The 20,467-nt window shown below is 43.5% G+C and overlaps 1 protein-coding gene across 1 annotated transcript; it reads left to right on the top strand.

Moving 5' to 3' along the window:
- Window positions 1–268: 268 nt before the first annotated feature.
- Window positions 269–19,932, top strand: LOC118362953 (protein FRG1). Its single transcript, XM_035743706.2, has 9 exons — window positions 269–435; window positions 656–723; window positions 839–961; window positions 13,412–13,469; window positions 13,769–13,883; window positions 14,168–14,272; window positions 14,484–14,575; window positions 19,380–19,490; window positions 19,787–19,932. Exons 1-9 carry the CDS (start codon window positions 377–379, stop codon window positions 19,821–19,823), a joined length of 768 nt encoding a protein of 255 aa, XP_035599599.1. The 5' UTR covers window positions 269–376; the 3' UTR covers window positions 19,824–19,932.
- The last annotated feature ends 535 nt before the right edge of the window (window positions 19,933–20,467 follow it).

The raw sequence follows: 20,467 nt of genomic DNA, 5'->3' as shown, positions 1-20,467 counted from the left end.
ATTTATTGGGTAAACCACAAACGTTTTGGCATCACTGTACCTTCTTCAGGGTAATGTCATGAATGTTTGAACCAGGTTATGTAGACAAACAGTGAAAATATATATATAATGTGCGACACTCTGTCACACCTAGTAACACATAATTAGTTACACACCAACTTTTAAATAGCACAAAAGAAAAACAAACTAGGCATTATTCCGAATCTGAACACATTCAATGTATTTTTCCGAACACATACAATGTAATATATTCTCCAAACAATAGATGTCGCTCGTTTGTTAATAAGTGATATTCGTTCTTACCTCGACGGGCACCATACTCCCATGTTGTTTTCGTTTGTGTATGTTGTTAGCTAGTTTACCATAATCTGAAGATATGGCTGAATATTCAAAAGTGAAAACAACAAAACTTGTTTTGAAAGGACTGAACAATGGGTGCGTTTATTTCTCAACATCGAATTCAATATTTGTTTGTGTAGAATATGGCGAATCAAGCTGGCTAATAATGCTATCTAGCTAGCTATCATTCATTGACTGACCAGTCATGAACAGTTAGCTACTGGCTAATGTTAGCTAGCTAACTCTTTGCTATTTTCTCCCCCCCCCCCGATTTCTAATTTGACCTTGCTAATGTTGATCCACAATTGTCTTGTAGAAAGAAGAAGAAGCACAAGGATAAGAAGAGAAAAAGAGATGATGCGCAAGATAAACCGGATATTGTTGGTAATGTTGTTTGCTGGTCAATCTGCAGCTAGCTAGATATGTAGCTAAATTGAAAAATGGTTATTATGATATTCCACAAAGTAGCAAACAACTATGTTTTATTTCTGCTTTCTAGGTGGATGGTGGTGTATTAGTGGCTTTGGGGAGATTTCAGGAACGGTTGCGATAGAGATGCAGACTAATTCCTACATCCATGCCCTGGATACTGGTCTGTTCACAGTTGGTGCACCACATCAAGGTAAGAAAGGAGTGTGTCTTCAGCTAAATCTACCCACTATTTCCTTTATAGTGCACCACATCTCATTAGAGCCACGGAGAGCTCTGGCCAAACGTATTGCACAATAATATAGGGAGTAGGGTGTCATGTGTTTTGTCATTAATGCATGATGATGATGCACACAATTTGCTGTGTGCCATACTAGGTTGTTATGCTACTTGATTGGAAAGGGGGGAGTGTTTTGAGAGTCATTTTGCTTTTTGATACACCACTGTCGACAGGGTTCATTTTGTGGTGTGTGTGTGTGTGTGTGTGTGTGATCCTAAAATGTTATGCTAAGTGGTGTATGGAAGCGTTGTACTGCCTCAACCCAGAGGCTTTTGTGGTACAGTCCGTTAGGCTTTCACCTCTGCACCGCTTGAGTTAGGGGTCGAGTCCCTGTTACAGCTCTCACTCTCCTGCTCCACCTGTTACCAGGGAGCAGTGAGGGAGGTTTAACGTAGTGGAACTTTTGATTTGTTTACATACAGATAGATTACTGTTTGAGACTTATGAAACACAAAGAGTTGGAGAGATTGCAAACCACGGGTGTCAAATAGTAGATGTCTGCACAATTCAAGACCTATGGGTAAATCCTTTTGAATTCACTCACTTTTTGACAGCACCCCGTTTGATTTGAACTAAACTTTCCATACCTATTTGCCCATTGTAGAAGTGCTCAGAAAGTGAACACAAATCTTTGGGGTAGGGTTACTCATCACAAGACATGAACACTGAGTAGCCTTTAGTTTGACATTATTCATCACAGAAATGCAGAATTTACATCATAAAAAAAATTGCATAGAAAATAGCAAAAGAAAACATTCACTTGGATACATAATACATGGCATAAACATACTGCAGAACACTTGGATACATACACTACATGAGCACAAGTATGTGGACACCTGCTTGTCGAACATCTCATTCCAAAGTCACGGGCATTAATATGGAGTTGGTGCCCCTCTTTGCTGCTATAACAGCCTCCACTCTTCTGAGAAGGCTTTCCACTAGACGTTGAAACATTGCTGCGGGGACTAATGCCGCAAGAGCATTAGTGAGGTCAGGCACTGATGTTGGGCGATTAGGCCTGGCTCGCAAAGATATTAGATGGGGTTGAGGTCAGGGCTCTCTGTGCAGGCCAGTCAAGTTCTTCCACACCGATCTCGACAAACCATTTCTGCATGGACCTCGGTTTGTGCATGGGGGCATTGTCATGCTGAAACAGGAAACTGCCTTCCCCAAACTGTTGCCACAAAGTTGGAAGCACAGAATTGTCTAGCATGTCAATGCTGTAGCATTAATATTTCCCTTCACTGGTACAAGGGGCCTAGCCCGAACCATGAATAACAGCCCCAGATCATTATTCTTCCTCCACCAAACTTTACAGTTGGCACTATGCATTGGGGCAGGTAGCATTCTCCTGGCATCTGCCAAACAGAGCGAACGTGTTTCCAATGGCACCACTCCAGCCAACTCTTTGCATTGCGCATGGCTGCTCGGCCATGGAACCCCATTTTATTAGGACTGACGGTTTTTACGCGCTACGTACTAGAGGTCGACTGATTTAATTAGGGACGATTTCAAGTTTTCATAACAATCGGTAATCAGCATTTTTGGATGCAGATTATGGCCGATTCCATTGCACTCCACGGGGAGACTGTGTGGCAGGCTGACCACCTGTTACGCGAGTTCAGCAATGAGTCAAGGTAAGTTGCTAGCTAGCATTAAACGTATCTTATAAAAACAATCAATATTAACATAATCACTAGTTAACTACACATGGTTGATGATATTACTAGTTTAACTAGCTTGTTCTGCGTTGTAAATAATCAATGCGGTGCCCGTTAATTTGTCATCAAATCACAGGCTACTTCGCCAAATGGGTGATGATTTTTTTTTATTTATTTTTTATTTTTTCACCTTTATTTAACCAGGTAGGCTAGTTGAGAACAAGTTCTCATTTGCAACTGCGACCTGGCCAAGATAAAGCATAGAAGTGTGAACAGACAACACAGAGTTACACAGGGAGTAAACAATTAGCAAGTCAATAACACAGTAGAAAAAAATGGGCAGTCTATATACAATGTGTGCAAAAGGCATGAGGAGGTAGGCGAATAATACAATTTTGCAGATTAACACTGGAGTGATAAATGATCAGATGGGCATGTACAGGTAGAGATATTGGTGTGCAAAAGAGCAGAAAAGTAAATAAATAAAAACTGTATAAAAACAGTATGGGAATGAGGTAGGTGAAAAAGGGTGAGCTATTTACCTATAGACTATGTACAGCTGCAGCGATCGGTTAGCTGCTCGGATAACTGATGTTTGAAGTTGGAGAGGGAGATAAAAGTCTCCAACTTCAGCGATTTTTGCAATTCGTTCCAGTCACAGGCAGCAGAGTACTGGAACGAAAGGCGGCCAAATTAGGTGTTGGCTTTAGGGATGATCAGTGAGATACACCTGCTGGAGCGCGTGCTACGGATGGGTGTTGCCATCGTGACCAGTGAACTGAGATAAGGCGGAGCTTTACCTAGCATGGACTTGTAGATGACCTGGAGCCAGTGGGTCTGGCGACGAATATGTAGTGAGGGCCAGCCGACTAGAGCATACAAGTCGCAGTGGTGGGTGGTATAAGGTGCTTTAGTGACAAAACGGATGGCACTGTGATAGACTGCATCCAGTTTGCTGAGTAGAGTGTTGGAAGCCATTTTGTAGATGACATCGCCGAAGTCGAGGATCGGTAGGATAGTCAGTTTTACTAGGGTAAGCTTGGCAGCGTGAGTGAAGGAGGCTTTGTTGCGGAATAGAAAGCCGACTCTGGATTTGATTTTTGATTGGAGATGTTTGATGTGAGTCTGGAAGGAGAGTTTGCAGTCTAGCCAGACACCTAGGTACTTATAGATGTCCACATATTCAAGGTTGGAACCATCCAGGGTGGTGATGCTAGTCGGGCATGCGGGTGCAGGCAGCGATCGGTTGAAAAGCATGCATTTGGTTTTACTCGCGTTTAAGAGCAGTTGGAGGCCACGGAAGGAGTGCTGTATGGCATTGAAGCTCGTTTGGAGGTTTGATAGCACAGTGTCCAATGACGGGCCGAAAGTATATAGAATGGTGTCGTCTGCGTAGAGGTGGATCAGGGAATCGCCCGCAGCAAGAGCAACATCATTGATATATACAGAGGAAAGAGTCGGCCCGAGAATTGAACCCTGTGGCACCCCCATAGAGACTGCCAGAGGACCGGACAGCATGCCCTCTGATTTGACACACTGAACTCTGTCTGCAAAGTAATTGGTGAACCAGGCAAGGCAGTCATCTGAAAAACCGAGGCTGTTGAGTCTGCCGATAAGAATTTGGTGATTGACAGAGTCGAAAGCCTTGGCGAGGTCGATGAAGACGGCTGCACAGTACTGTCTTTTATCGATGGCGGTTATGATATCATTTAGTACCTTGAGTGTGGCTGAGGTGCACCCGTGACCGGCTCGGAAACCAGATTGCACAGCGGAGAAGGTACGGTGGGATTCGAGATGGTCAGTGACCTGTTTGTTGACTTGGCTTTCGAAGACCTTAGATAGGCAGGGCAGGATGGATATAGGTCTATAGCAGTTTGGGTCCAGGGTGTCTCCCCTTTGAAGAGGGGGATGACTGCGGCAGCTTTCCAATCCTTGGGGATCTCAGACGATATGAAAGAGAGGTTGAACAGGCTGGTAATAGGGGTTGCGACAATGGCGGCAGATAGTTTCAGAAATAGCGGGTCCAGATTGTCAAGCCCAGCTGATTTGTACGGGTCCAGGTTTTGCAGCTCTTTCAGAACATCTGCTATCTGGATTTGGGTAAAGGAGAACCTGGAGAGGCTTGGGTGAGGAACTACGGGGGGCGGAGCTGTTGGCCGAGGTTGGAGTAGCCAGGCGGAAGGCATGGCCAGCCGTTGAGAAGTGCTTATTGAAGTTTTCGATAATCATGGATTTATCGGTGGAGACCGTGTTTCCTAGCCTCAGTGCAGTGGGCAGCTGGGAGGAGGTGCTCTTGTTCTCCATGGACTTCACAGTGTCCCAGAACTTTTGGAGTTGGAGCTACAGGATGCAAACTTCTGCCTGAAGAAGCTGGCCTTAGCTTTCCTGACTGACTGCGTGTATTGGTTCCTGACTTCCCTGAACAGTTGCATATCACGGGGGCTATTCGATGCTATTGCAGTCCGCCACAGGATGTTTTTGTGCTGGTCGAGGGCAGTCAGGTCTGGAGTGAACCAAGGGCTGTATCTGTTCTTGGTTCTGCATTTTTTGAACGGAGCATGCTTATCTAAAATGGTGAGGAAGTTACTTTTAAAGAATGACCAGGCATCCTCAACTGACGGCATGAGGTCAATGTCCTTCCAGGATACACGGGCCAGGTCGATTAGAAAGGCCTGCTCACAGAAGTGTTTTAGGGAGCGTTTGACAGTGATGAGGGGTGGTCGTTTGACTGCGGCTCCGTGGCGGATACAGGCGATGAGGCAGTGATCGCTGAGATCCTGGTTGAAGACAGCGGAGGTATATTTGGAGGGCCAGTTGGTCAGGATGACGTCTATGAGGGTGCCCTTGTTTACAGAGTTAGGGTTGTACCTGGTGGGTTCCTTGATGATTTGAGTGAGATTGAGGGCATCTAGCTTAGATTGTAGGACTGCCGGGGTGTTAAGCATATCCCAGTTTAATAAGCGCATTCGCGAAAAAAGCACTGTCGTTACACCAATGTACCTAACCATAAACATCAATGCCTTTTTTTCAAATCAATACACAATTATACATTTTTTAAACCTGCATATTTAGTTAAAAGAAATTCGTGTTTGCAGGCAATATTAACTAGGAAAAGGGTGTCACTTCTCTTGCGTTCTGTGCAAGCAGTCAGGGTATATGCAGCAGTTTGGGCCGCCTGGCTCGTTGCGAACTGTGTGAAGACCATTTCTTCCTAAGAAAGGCCGTAATTAATTTGCCAGAATTGTAAATAATTATTACAAAACATTGAAGGTTGTGCAATGTAACAAATATTTAGACTTATGGATGCCACCCGTTTTATAAAATACGTAACGGTTCTGTATTTCACTGAAAGAATAAACGTTTTGTTCTCAAAATTATAGTTTCCTGATTTGACCATATTAGTGATCTAAGGCTCGTATTTTTGTGTTTATTATATTATAATTAAGTCTATGATTTGATATTTGATAGAGCAGTTTAACTGAGCGGTGGTAGGCAGCAGCAGGCTCGTAAGCATTCTTTCAAACAGCTTGCTTGAATACAGCGATGTTTTATGACTTCAAGCCTATCAACTCCCGATATTAGGCTGGAAATACGATAGTGCCTATAAAAATGTCCAATAGTCAAAGGTATATGAAATACAAATGGTATAGAGATAAATAGTCCTATAATTACTACAACCTACAAAACTTCTTAACTGAGAACATTGAAAACTCATGTTAAAAGGATGTTCTGAGCAAGGTGCTTAAACGTTAGCTTTTTTACATGGCACATATTGCACTTTTACTTTCTTCTCCAACACTGTGTTTTTGCATTATTTAAACCAAATTTAACATGTTTCATTATTTATTTGAGACGGAATCAATGTTTATGTATTTATTATATTAAGTTCAAATAAGTGTTCATTCCGTATTGTTGTAATTGTCATTATTACAAATGTATATTACAAATATCGGTATCAGCTTTTTTTTGGTCCTCCAATAATCGGTATCGGCATTGAAAATCATAATCGGTCGACCTCTACTACGCACTTCAGCATTTGGCGGTCCCGTTCTGTGAGCCTGTGTGGCCTACCACTTTGCGGCTGCTCCTAGATGTTTCCACTTCACAATAACAGTACTTACAGTTGACTGGGGCAGCTCTAGCAAGGCAGAAATAAATCACTGAGCTCTTCAGTAAGGCCATTGTTTGTTTATGGAGATTGCTTGGCTGTGTGCTCACTTTTATTTCTTCATATACACCTGTAAGCAACGGGTGTGGCTGAAATAGCAGAATCCACAAATTTGAAGGGTTGTCCATATACTTTTGTATATGTAGTGTATTCCTGGACATTTTCTTTTGATGGTGGAAAACTGAATTTAAAAAAAGAGAGTAGGTCTACTTTGAAAATATGTAAGAGCTAGAATTACAGGCTGACTACACCGCTCGCATCGCGTGCGTTGCAAAATAAATTTAGAAATGTATATTATTCAATTATTGCATCCACACTGCTCGGGCGATCCAACGAGCGTCCAACGAGGGCTAAAGTAGAAGTCAGTTCTATTTGTGATGCAGATCGCGCTGCAAGTCCTGCCTCTCCCATCTCCTCATTGGTTTATAGAAGCAGGTGCCCACGTGCCATCTCCTCATTATTTATATCTACGTGGGTGACTGAAAGACGAACGAGGTCAGTGGTGGTAATACACCTAATTTATGAAACTTGCCAATCGCAATATAATGTCCAGAGAATAAAAAGCCTAATAGGAGGAGAGATGACTAGAAACGATTCGGTTGACCGTTTTATGTGTGGATTAATTGTCGGAGATGAGGACCTTGTGCATTTCAGGTAAAATAACAACTAAATGTTTATATCCCCGGACAAATTAGCTAGCAACAGCAAGCTAGCTAAATAGGACAGATTAGCTAGCAAGTGCAAGCTAGCTAGCTAAATTTCCATAAATGTTTTGATATTTTAACCTGTGTGTCGTGATGCGTTTGGTGTGGGGGGACAAAATACATTTGTGCACGCGCGCAGCTGGTTTGGGTTCCATGTTATTGTACAGTCTGACAGCAGTGGGTAGTGTGGTGTTTTTTAAATGTATAATGCGGGCAGTAATAGAGGACAGTCTGTTTCTCTGAGCCTGGTGGTGCACTCACATCCCTTTATTAGATGGAGCAGATGTGTGTTTGAGTGTGCATGTACCTTGCCAGGTGCACTGCAGCCTGCTCTGCAGTGACTGGAGCTGTGGTTGGACTGCTCCACTTCTGGAGATGATCCTCAGGGCTCTCCTCTGCACCCTGTCCAGTTGGGCCTGCTGCTTTTTGTTGCATCCCACTAACGGCACTCCACCATGTTCCAGACCAGTCCTCACCAGGGTAGTATAGACTGTGACCAGATCTTCAGTGGGTAGGCCATTTCTGTCAAGAACAGTCAAAAAGTGCAGGTGTTTTGAGGCCTCCCCTCACTGACTGCTCCACGTGTGTGTCACCACTGAGGTTAGAGTCTAGATGAAAATCAAGATACTTGGTTGTTGTTTCCACTGGTGCTTCCTGTCCTCCTGGGATGAGTGGTACAGGTTGTGGAGGGTCTCTCTAAAAGCATGTCCTGATTTCCATAGACTTTTTCCCGGTCAGGAGCATGTTGGATGTAGCCAACTCATCCAGCTGCTTTGCCTCCAAGCCCATGGAAGTGTCCTCCTGGATGCTGGTTAGTGGTATATGGCTTGGGACAGCCCCACATCATCAGCATACCCAGTGTCACTGAAGACAACTTTTCAGGTGGACATGTGAAGGAGAAACGGATGTGGTGAGACCACGCCCTCTTGTGGCTCACCGGAAGTGGCTTCTGACCGTGGGGCTAAATTCGCCGGCATCCTTTACCTTCTTCCGCTGGTGTAGCTGTGGAACCAGGCCAGTAACCATGGACACAGTTAAATGTCAGCCAGATGTCGCAGGATCTTTGAGAGGGTAGTTGTGCAAGCTAACGCCGAAACACTTCTTAATCCCCTCGTTACTGTAGAATCCCTAGGAACTCAGCTGCTGAAATCAACTGTGATTCAAGTGACTTACCCTGGTTGGTATCATTGGTGCATCTCCAACTTGGGTGGTCTGCACAACTCAAAACAGGTTGGCCCACTAAACTAAAGGCATCTTCGTGCCTCAGAAAAACTAATTGGAGCGTAGTTTCAATTGGAACTTGATTTGCCTATAATCATCATACATTATGGTTATAGTAAGGTTTGGTCTCTCAACTGGTAGCTTGAGCACACATTGTTTGAACTTAAATGGCTTAAGTCAAGGCGTTTCAACCATTTTAGATGGCAACGTCACTCAAGTTGTCAGGATAAGTCACTCTAAAATTACTGTAAATTCTTAAATGATTTCACTTTGTTAAGCCTTGCAATTCAAACTAACAAGATTAGAGAGAAAAAAATCTGAAGTGGTCCTGTTGATTGTTCCCTCTTATCAAGTCATTTTTTAAATGCAAGCCAGCCCAGCATGTCGCTTGTATTTACTTACATTGTCTGCATCAGGGCCTCTCGAGTGGCGCAGCGGTCGAAGGCAGTGCTAGAGGCGTCACTACAGATCCAGGTTCGATCCCGGGCTGTGTCGCAGCCGGCCGTGACCAGGAGACCCATGAGGCAGCGCACAATTGGCCCAGTGTCATCTGGGTTAGGGGAGTGTTTGGCCGACAGGGATGTCCTGTGGCGGCTGGTCGCATGCACGTTGACTTTGGTCGCCAGCTGTACGGTGTTTCCTCCTACACATTGGTGCGGTTGGCTTCCAGGTTAAGCGAGCAGTTTGTCAAGAAGCAGTGTGGTCCTTACGGGAGTTGCAGCAATGGGACAAGACTCTGACTACCAATTGGATATCACGAAATTGGGGAGAAAAAAATACATTTTTAAAATACTTTTTTTTTTTGTCTGCAACGGATTCTGTAATCCGGCATTATAGGCAGAGTAAATGGAGCTGGAAATGGTCAGGAATGAGTGAATCCCATAAGAGAATGGAGGAAGATCCTAGTTCTCTCATGTTCCATTCTATTCTAATACGAAGAGAGCAAACCTTAAGAGCTGTAATGGACATTGCGTTCCATTAGCGTGGATAGCCTGGCAAAGCGGCAGGCAATTTTTAGTGTCATTAATTTGTGGAGAATAAGGGGGGGGAACTCCCTAATTGTTTCCTCCATTTTTTTGATTTTTCGAAGACCGCCGCATTCGATGGCTGCCTGCGTGAAGTACCAAGCGTTTTGAAAATCAAAACCAATTTTGTCCTAAACGGTATAAGATTTAGTGGCGTTTTCGTTCTAAATCAATTTGAAATCACACTCTGAGAGAGTGGACATGTAAAATGAAAGGGAGAACTGAACTACTATGTTGTTCCAGAAGCTATTAGGACATTCATTTCTGCACAGCTTGCCGGGTAATGGTTTAGAGAGGAAGCTGGAATTGCTCCTCCACACACACACACACACACACACACACACACACACCAGGCATTAATCCATTTCTTTGTCCTCTCAAGCATGTTATTGGATATCATCAATATGAATCCGGTGCTAGCTACGATTTATGGTGCCCATCCACTTGCAGACAATGAAATCATTTACATGGAGGAAATGTATTGCACAGCTCTGTGGTGGGTTAGAATGCAACAAGGTAACAGGCAAAGATCCACATGAGTATCATTGAACTAATGTCATTGTGATTCCTTGCCTCTGAAATGGATAGTTTTGCAGCGCAACTTTTAAATTGGTCACGTGTTTTCATACCACCAAATGGAATTGCGTCTGGGGTCCACGATAGATGGCATCTGTTGCGAACACCCGGACCCACATGGTAGGCTAAGGTGAAAACAGTCATCTAAAATCTAAAATGAACAGGAAAGATCAGCACTAACCATTTCATTTCGATAGTATGTTTACCGTTCCAAGTTGGCGTGCATGACAAGTTAGAGGGACATTGCCAACGTGTGCTGGAATCACATCTTTGAATCAAAGGCTCACAGATGACATGCTTCATCTCCCCACAGTTTGCCCCACTGACTAGCAGGCCAGAGCCCCATTACACCAGACCCTGAGCCTCAGGCAAAAGGACTTGACTTGGGGGTGGAGCACCTAACCTAACTAGCCAAGCTAGACTAAATGGGAGTTTCCAGGCAAAGATTCTCTGCCCTAAGGCGAGACATGTTTAAGAAATGTTCAATAAAACCCCCTATCCACCCTCTGAAGACAGAAATGCAGACCTGAGATTCAGCTCACGTTTTTTTTATTGAAGAGGGGAAAATGCGCCAGGAGATAAAAACATCAACCATTCCTATTCCCTTGGTGAGGCTCTAACTCGGGAGGCAGGCACATTTTAAATGAGATGAAAGAGAAATAGAGTTACAGGGAGAGAGAGAGAGATGATGTTTCTGCACTTTTATGGGATTTTCAGTAAGGAAACCCATCTAGAATAGTTTAGCCCTCTCAAGCTGAGAAAAGCCCTAGAGGTGCTTAGTCACTGGATTCAGGAGACGTTGTGAATGCCCTCTGAGTGAACTCAAGGGTCACAGGGAGCTGTATGCCTGCTTTAGGGGATGAAATATGATTAGACTATAACCTGTCTATTGTGGTCTGAGAAACATGGAGGTATGTGAGCCTAGGGATTTTATTTGCTAATCCAATGCCCAAATGATTGCACACAGCGGTGTGGTTTCCCAATATGCATCAATCTGTCCTTGAAATTGACAGACTTTCCCCTCTTTAACTTCCCTAATGTTGTGAGAACCTGTGATGGTCACATCCTTACGGAGTGTTTCTCTGTATGATTACCTAGCTTCCTTTCATCAGTGCCACTGATCTGTCAGGGCTCTCAAGTGGCTCAGCGGTCTAAGGCACTGCGTCTCAGTGCAAGAGGCGTCAATATAGTACCTGGTTCAAATCCAGGCTGTATCACATCCGGCGGTGATTGGGAGTGCCATCGGGCGGTGCACAATTGGCCCAGCGTTGTCCAGGTTTGGCCGGAGTAGGCCGTCATTGTAAATAAGAATTTGTTCTTAACTGACTTGCCTAGTTAAATAAATAAAGGTTATATTTAGAGAAAAACATGATAGGTCAAAGCAATAGGGTAGAAATCCATCCAGAACTTTTATCCATCACTGATGAGAAAGGACACTAGGACATGAAGCTATATTGGGCAGTAATATTTGACATGTAAATATTCATTATATTATACATCACATTTCTGACTCCATAAAGATAATGAATATATACAAGCAAGCATTAGGCAATATTCCAAGCATATAGATCCTAAGGTTAACTTACAGGACAACGCATGAACAACGTTGGGCCTAGAAGTCTAGGAAATGAGAATTGATCATACAACCTTCCTCCATGGACTGGATACAGGATAAGAGGGAGAACAAAGGCATTTCATTCCATTTATAACATCTGAAGGTGTAACCTTTCAACCCAAAAACCAACCACCGTTAACCAATCAAACGATACCAAGTTACCAAGAATACCACACTCCCATGCCCAATCTCCACAGTGTCACATTTTTCTTTTTAAAGGCTTGTGTGAGACCAATGTTAATAAGACAGAGGACCATAAAACCTTTTTGGATACAGGAGTTCACCTTATACAAGATACATCCATATAGTTAGCATCAGAGTTATCCTCAGTGAACAGGTTTCAGATAGAATAATGCTTTAATATCTATGTTTGGTATCTATCACTCATTTTATTGTCAGTCCTCTGGATACTGTAACAGATGTACATTTTGGCCCCTTAGAGGGAGAAGGGCTGACTTGTCCTTGAGAATTGTCCTTTGTTCCTGGACAATTTGCCATGCAGCTCCAGGTGACAGAGAACACAAATTAGGGCCGAGCCTACAAAGCCTGAGAAGAGTTTTGGAACTCAGGATAAGGATTGCCTATAATTTTACATCGGTCAGGGTGGGTTTAATCTCGTGTGGATGGACTACGATGACTAACGAGCAACAGTAGTCCCTGTGCTTTGGTTTTCCGTCGCTGGTTATTTGGCCAGATCAGGATTGTGTGACGACGGTGCTTAAGTTGGGGCGGGGAATTTCAAGAACTGATTACAGGTGGAACAATTTCTGAAAGGGTGGATGGAGCCTTTAGCTGAGAGTTTCCGTTTAAGGGGTTGGAGACTTCTCTAGTCTTATAGTATCTGTTCTCATACATCTCACCCCAGAACCTAATCGAGCATATGATGGAATTACGCAAGATTTGAGGTCTGGGTTTCCGAGATTAGGGTGGGTGTAGGTGATCAATAGCACCCAACAGCAACGTCGTGTAGGAGCCCGAGGTTGTGTGTTTATAAATGACCATGAAGCATTATTAAAACATGAAGGCTCTACCTCAGTACGTCTCAAGGGTAGACCCGCTGCTTGAGGAAATTATGCAAATTGTCTGTTTTCAGAATGACACACCGTGATCAAAATGCATTTTATTGGCACCACTGCGACAGATTTTCGTTTTTCTTTCTCAGGATCACGAACCTGGCGAGAGAACGTGAGAAATGCTAATCGTACACGTCTCGACACTCTGAATGTTAAGTCGGCAGAGCCAAGCTCCCAAATGTTTGAAGTGATAGTAAAGAGTCATCTTGTTTTTAATCCTCATTAAACCAAAACGAAGGTTCCTCTGGGATGATAAAGAGAGAATGCTCTGATTTTAGAATATCAAAAAGTGATTTGTGACTCTTTGATATTTGCAGACGACGAAGGGCCAGACCCCCCGGAGCAGTTCACTGCCATCAAGTTGTCAGACTCTAGGTGCGTATGAAAGGAGTAAATATCACCTACGCACATTTTATGTTGACTTCCTCTCCCCCCAAATCTGAATGGAATGTATCCTGGTGAGTTATAATAGACTTTGGAAGAACACTTACAGTCTCTTCAGTTATACAATTTTGTAAATACAAAATTGGATTTTAATTACAACGTTATAAAGGAGCTTCGCTTCTGTTGTTCAAATGATCTTTGAATAGACTTTGGAAAAGTTGTTAGACACTCAAATCAATTTGCCATTATCCAGGAATGAATTTTGTTCTCCTGTGTCCCCCCCCCCCCAGGGTAGCCCTGAAGTCTGGCTATGGGAAGTATCTAGGGATCACCTCGGAGGGGGTCGTGGTGGGGCGTTCCGACGCCATCGGCTCCCGGGAACAGTGGGAACCTGTTTTCCAGGAAGTGAGTGAAGCAACTGCCAGTCAAAAAAACCATCAAAGTCAATGCATATAAAGACTGTGATATAATGCCATATCATATAGAATTTGTTGCATAGTAACCCTAGGTATAGATAAAGCTTGTTTTCCTCACAGCTTGTTGCTTTGTTGATGCGTATCGGAGAGAAAGCTTGACGCTCTCTGCATATAATTGAGCTTTTACCTCGCAAATGGTGTATCAGCATGAGGTGAAACTCATCTGTCAACTAATCTCTTCATTTCTGTTTTGTCTTCCATTTTTTTTCCAAGGGCAAAATGGCTCTCATGGCAGCAAATAGCTGTTTCATCTCCTACAGTGAAAGTGGGGACATTGAGGCCAAGAGCAAGTTGGCAGGGGAAGACGAGATGGTTAAGGTGATGTATATATTTCACAAGGTCACTCCATAATCCCCCCCATCTATAATATAGAAATTACATCACCATCGGGGAGTCTGAAGTTGGTGACTGAATGAAAAAACAAAATGTCTCTGAACATTAGGGGGGAGCCAGGATATTGCTATTCAACGTGCAACTGTTTTGTGTTTTCCCCCTCTCTCCTTATGCCTCTCTAAATGGTGATGAACAGATCCGGTCATGCGCGGAGAGGGAGGTCAAGCGGAACGACGACATTGCCGACGAGGACAGGGGCAACGTGAAGAACTGCGAGCTCAACTACGTGTATGTACCGTCTGTCTACCTATGTCACAGTGGCAGCAACATTTGCAGCGGTAATCATACAAGGTGGTGATTCCATGCCCTCTAGTCTAGAGAGGTTGTAACCCCTGTTGTACGGCTGGTCTTGTCCAAATGAACTTAATTCATGGTAAAGGTATAGGAAATGCAATGGCCTGCCCTATATCATGACAAACAATGTTTTATGCATTTATGAAAAACTTGAAGACAGACCTTTGTCAGATATGCCCAACAGGGATCAACACTGAACTGTAACCTAAATTACAGTGCAGTACTGAAATTATACCATATACCAGTTCAGTAATGCATGCATCATAGTTAAAGGAAAACTCCACCCAAAAACTATATTTTGGTATTTGTTTCATTCGTCTATTGTTAATATAGTCCCAAAATCTTATCAGATTTAAGATATGTAACTTTCAAAATCAGAAATACAGCCGGTGTGATTCATTTTGCATCATATGATGCAAACTACAAGATTCTGGCTGCATATAAACTTCATTTTCAGCAAACTTAACATGTGTAAATATCTGTATGAACATAAGATTCAACAACTGAGACATAAACTGAACAAGTTCCACAGACATGTGACGAACAGAAATTGAATAATGTGTTCCTGAACAAAGGGGGTTGGGGGAGGTCAAAAGTAACAGTCAGTATCTGGTGTGGCCACCAGCTGCATTAAGTACTGCAGTGCATCTCTTCCTCATGGACTGCACCAGATTTGCCAGTTCTTGCTGTGAGATGTTACCCCAATCTTTCACCAAGGAACCTGCAAGTTCCCTGACATTTCTGGGGGGAATGGCCCTAGCCCTCACCCTCCGATCCAACAGGTCCCAGACGTGCTCAATGGGATTGAGATCCGGGCTCTACGCTGGCCATGGCAGAACGCTGGCATTCCTGTCTTGCAGGAAATCACTCACAGAACAGGCAGTATGTCTGTATGCTGGAGGGTCATGTCAGGATGAGCCTGCAGGAAGGGTACCACATGAGTGAGGAGGATGTCTTCCCTGTAATGCACAGCGTTGAGATTTCCTGCAATGACAACAAGCTCAGTCCGATGATGCTGTGACACACCACCCCAGACCATGACGGACCCTCCACCTCCAAATTGATCCCGCTCCAGAGTACAGGCCTCGGTGTAACGCTCATTCCTTCGACGATAAACGTGAATCCGACCATCGCCCCTGGTGAGACAAAACTGCAACTCGTCAGTGAAGAGCACTTTTTGCCAGTCCTGTCTGGTCCGGCGAGAGTCGATTTGTGCCCATAGGCGACATTGTTGCCGGTGAGGACCTGCCTTACAACATGCCTACAAGCCCTCAGTCCAGCCTCTCTCAGCCTATTGCGGACAGTCTGAGCACTGATGGAGGGATTGTGTGTTCCTGGTGTAACCCAGGTAGTTGTTGTTGCCATCCTGTACCTGTCCCGCAGGTGTGATGTTTGGATGTACTAGTCCTGTGCATGTGTTGTTCACAGTGGTCTGCCACTGCGAGGACGATCAGCTGTCCGTCCTGTCTCCCTGTAGCGCTGTCTTAGGCCTCTCACAGTATGAACATTGCAATTTATTGCCCTGGCCACATCTGCAGTACTCATGCATCCTTGCAGCATGCCTAAGGCACATTCACACAGATGAGCAGGGACCCTGGGCATCTTTCTTTTGGTGTTTTTCAGGGTCCGTAGAAAGGCCTCTTTATAGTGTCCTACGTTTTCATTTCTGTGACCTTAATTGCCCACCATCTGTAAGCTGTTAGTTTCTTAACCTCTCTGGGATATGTGGGACGTTAGCCACCTCGCCAACAGCCAGTGAAAGTGCAGGGTGCCAAATTCAAAACAACAAAAATCTCATAATTTAAAATTCCTCAAGCATACAAGTATTTTACACCATTTTAAAGATAGAATTCTCGTTAATCCAGCCACGGTGTCTGATTTCAAAAAGGCTTTACAGCGAAAGGACCACAAACGATTGTTAGGTCAGCACCAAGTCACAGAAAAACACAGCCATTTTTCCAGCCAAAGAGAGGAGTCACAAAAAGCACAAATAAAGCAAATTAAATCACAAACCTTTGATCTTCATCAGAAGAAACTCATAGGACTTCATGTTACAGAATACATTAATGTTTTGTTCGCTAAAGTGCATATTTATATTAAAAAATCTAATTTTACATTGGCGTGTTACGTTCAGTAGTTCTAAAACATGTGGTGATTGTGCAGAGAGCCACATCAATTTACAGAAATACTCATCAGAAATGTTGATGAAAATACAACAAGTGTTATACATGGAATTAGAGATATACTTCTCCTTAATGCAACCGCTGTGTCAGATTTAAAAATTAAAAAAAACGTTATGGAAAAAGCAAACCATGCAATAATCTGAGTACAGCATTCAGACAACAAAGCAGCCAAAAATATATCTGCCATATTGTGTAGTCAGAAATAGCATTATAAATATTCACTTACCTTTGATGATCTTCATCAGAATGCACTCCCAGTTCCGCAATAAATGTTTGATTTGTTCGATAAAGTTCATAATTTATGTCCAAATAGCTTCTTTTGTTAGGGCATTTGGTAAACAAATCCAAACGCGCGTTCAGTTCCAGCCGAACGTCGGACGTAAGGTTCAAAATGTTATTTTTTGTAGAAACTAGTCAAACAAAGTATAGACTCAATCTTTAGGATGTTTTTATCATAAATCTTCAATAATGTACGCCTCCTGGGTGGCGCAGTGGTGAAGGGCGCTGTACTGCAGCGCCAGCTGTGCCACCAGAGACTCTGGGTTCGCGCCCAGGCTCTGTCGTAACAGGCTGCAACCGGGAGGTCCGTGGGGCGACGCACAATTGGCATAGCGTTGTCCGGGTTAGGGAGGGTTTGGCCGGTAGGGATATCCTTGTCTCATCGCGCACCAGCGACTCCTGTGGCGGGCCGGGCGCAGTGCACGCTAACCAAGGTTTCCAGGTGCACGGTGTTTCCTCCGACACATTGGTGCGGCTGGCTTCCGGGTTGGATGCACGCTGTATTAAGAAGCAGTGCGGCTTGGTTGGGTTGTGTATCGGAGGACGCATGACTTTCAACCTTCGTCTCTCCCGAGCCCGTATGAGATTTGTAGCGATGAGACAAGATAGTAGATTGGACAAGATTGGCTAACACGAAATTGGGGAGAAAAAGGGGGTAAAATAAAAAAAAATTAAAAATCTTCCAACCGGAGAATTCCATTGTCTGTAGAAAAACAACGGAACGAGAGCTCACCACTTCCTGATTGGATCTTTCTCAGGTTTTTGCCTGCCATATGAGTTATGTTATCACAGACATCATTCAAACAGTTTTAGAAACTTCAGTGTTTTCTTCTATCCAATACTACTAATAATATGCATATATTAGCATCTGGGACAGAGTAGCAGGCAGTTTACTCTGCGCACCTTATTCATCCAAGCTACTCAATACTGCCCCCCTGTCACCAAGAAGTTAATGAAGTTCCACAGGTGCATGTTCATTAATTGTTTATGGTTCATTGAAAAAGCATAGGAAACAGTGTTTAAACCCTTTACAATGAAACTCTTTGAAGTCATTTGGATTACAAATTATCTTTGAAAGACAGGGTACTGAAAAAGGGAAGGTATTTTTTTGTTGTTGCTGAGTTTATGTATTTTTGACATGCAAAACATTTTGGGGTGGAATTTTCCTTTAAACTTCACCTACTAGTTCTCATAGTGGTGGGTGAAGTATTTTATGTAGGAAAGACAGCCAGGAAGGTGGAGGGGTTGAACACTGTGACCTTCCGTAGACAGACAGTGATTTCCCTCCAGTTTTCACCTGACAACCTTCCGCTCCGGCAAGATTTTGACAACTAAATCACAGGCCCAGATGCGCGAGGAGAAGGTGGGGGAAGCATAGGGGCGCCACTTCATCAATCCCACTCCCTTAAAAGGCTGATTGAAGGGCCAAAGCTGCGGGGATGGAAACGAGAACGGAACGCCGCTGCCGCTTTTACGGCCTGCGGCGGCCCATTAAGTTCTGAGGGCTAAGCGTGAACAAGGCTGTCATTGTGTTCCGTTTCTCCTCTTCCCCTTTCAACTTCGTTTTCCGTTTTTTTTATTTTTATCTTCCCCCCTCTCTCCATCGTTTTTATTTTATTTTGGAGGAAAACACGGGGGAGATGGACTCATCATGTTGACGTGACGATAATGGCTGCTCTTGAGCCCGTCATCATGATGTAGTGCTTAGCATCCCCGAGCGTGTTGCATGAACCGAGCACTGCCCGTGAATCATAAACCAATGACAGACTGTAACCACGGCTAGAGGGCCTAAATGTCGTTAGCGCGCCTTGTAAAATTCTATGCGTTTGTTTGCGGCCCTGTTGCACTCTGTATGTATCTACTTTCAGGACTGTTTACTTCAATGGAAATAGCACGGTACTTACACTCGTAAGTCACTATATACACATTTGTCATTGATAATGGTAGTCTGGTTTATGCCCCAGAGAGTGCAATGTTGTTTATATTCTCTGACATTGCTCGTTCTAATATTTCTAAATTCTTTTATTTGGGGGATTTGAGTGTGTTTTGTATCGTTATGTATTACTGTACTGTTGGAGCTAGGAACATAAGCATTTCACTACACTTGCGATTACATCTGTACGCGACCAATAACATTTTATTTGATTTTTGTTCACTGATGCTATTCTTTGTGTTTGATAGTGGTGTGACTGGTCCTTCTGTGTCTTATCATGAGACTTTGTATGATAACTGCGTGTGCAATAAGTCTCACTGAACACGGATTTCTGATATTACAGAAAGAAGTTCCAGAGTTTCCAGGACAGGCGGCTGAGGGTGAACGAGGAGGACAGCACCACACTGAAGATGGCCCGGAAAGACGGGAAGTTCCACGAAGAGCTGTTAGACAGGTGGGAGAACATCTTCATAAAGAGGCAAATCCTAAACTCATTTTCATTCAGTCTCCCATTGACATCAATATATGAATGACATTTTATTTCAGTGGCTGTAGCTGCCCCAAACGAAACAACAACACACAAACTGGTTTTAATGATCAACACATTCAAATTTCCTTTCCAAGAAAATCACTCTGGAACTGGTCCAAATGACTGTTGACTTGTCACATGATAGCTATTTACATTGTCTGGTGGATAGTGGTGATGTAAGGACTAAAAATAACCACTTGTGACTTTTTTTTTGTCCACAGGAGAGCCAAGATGAAAGCAGATCGATACTGCAAGTGAAGATACAAGAGTTTATGGATTGTCCCCTCGTCTTTGAATTCCTTGTGTTAAAATCAAAAAGGGTTTCATTTTTTTTTATCATGAATAAATGTTATTTGGGTAAGAGAAAGTCATTTGTGGGATTGTGTCATTTCAATCCCTAAACCCCTTCCCTAGCTGGCTGCTCAGAAGGCCAATTAGCTTGTTTCACTGGGTTTTCCTGTGCGTTATCTCTCAGATAATAAACTGCAGTTGTGGTTACGGTGAGCTGGATTGCATTTCCTGTAAATCATTGCCAACATGCCTACCACCACTATCTTTGTTTTGCCCAGATCAGCAGACCTGTCAGATGTTTGGGATAGTCCATTGCTGTTTGTTTATTAGGGAATACTGTAGGAAAGAGGGGGGTAAGTTGAGCCAGTCTTTGCTTACAGCATCACTCCGTCAAGGGAAATATAGTATTCTTTCCAGCAAAGAAATCTACATATTTCAGGATGTTGTGTATCCCTGGAAATAATCCAAATTCATGTGACCATTTAGTTTTGAAAACAGCTTGGCAAAACTTACCCCTGGTTTGTGGTAAACTGAGGCACAGGGCAAGATAAGTTCACCTCTATGGAATCGGTATCCCCCGCGTTATCCCCCAATTTACAGTAGCTATTACA

Source organism: Oncorhynchus keta, chromosome 29, assembly GCF_023373465.1.
Source record: "Oncorhynchus keta strain PuntledgeMale-10-30-2019 chromosome 29, Oket_V2, whole genome shotgun sequence".
NCBI lineage: Eukaryota > Metazoa > Chordata > Actinopteri > Salmoniformes > Salmonidae > Oncorhynchus > Oncorhynchus keta.
Note: the sequence above shows the minus strand (reverse complement) of the source record. Positions and strands in the feature narration are given on the sequence as shown.

Coding starts and splice junctions, on each gene's coding strand:
- LOC118362953 (XM_035743706.2), top strand. CDS start 377: ATGGCTGAATATTCAAAAGTGAAAACAACAAAACTTGTTTTGAAAGGA. Junction 724..838: donor AGATAAACCGGATATTGTTG/GTAATGTTGTTT, acceptor TCTGCTTTCTAG/GTGGATGGTGGTGTATTAGT. Junction 13,884..14,167: donor GGGAACCTGTTTTCCAGGAA/GTGAGTGAAGCA, acceptor TTTTTTTCCAAG/GGCAAAATGGCTCTCATGGC.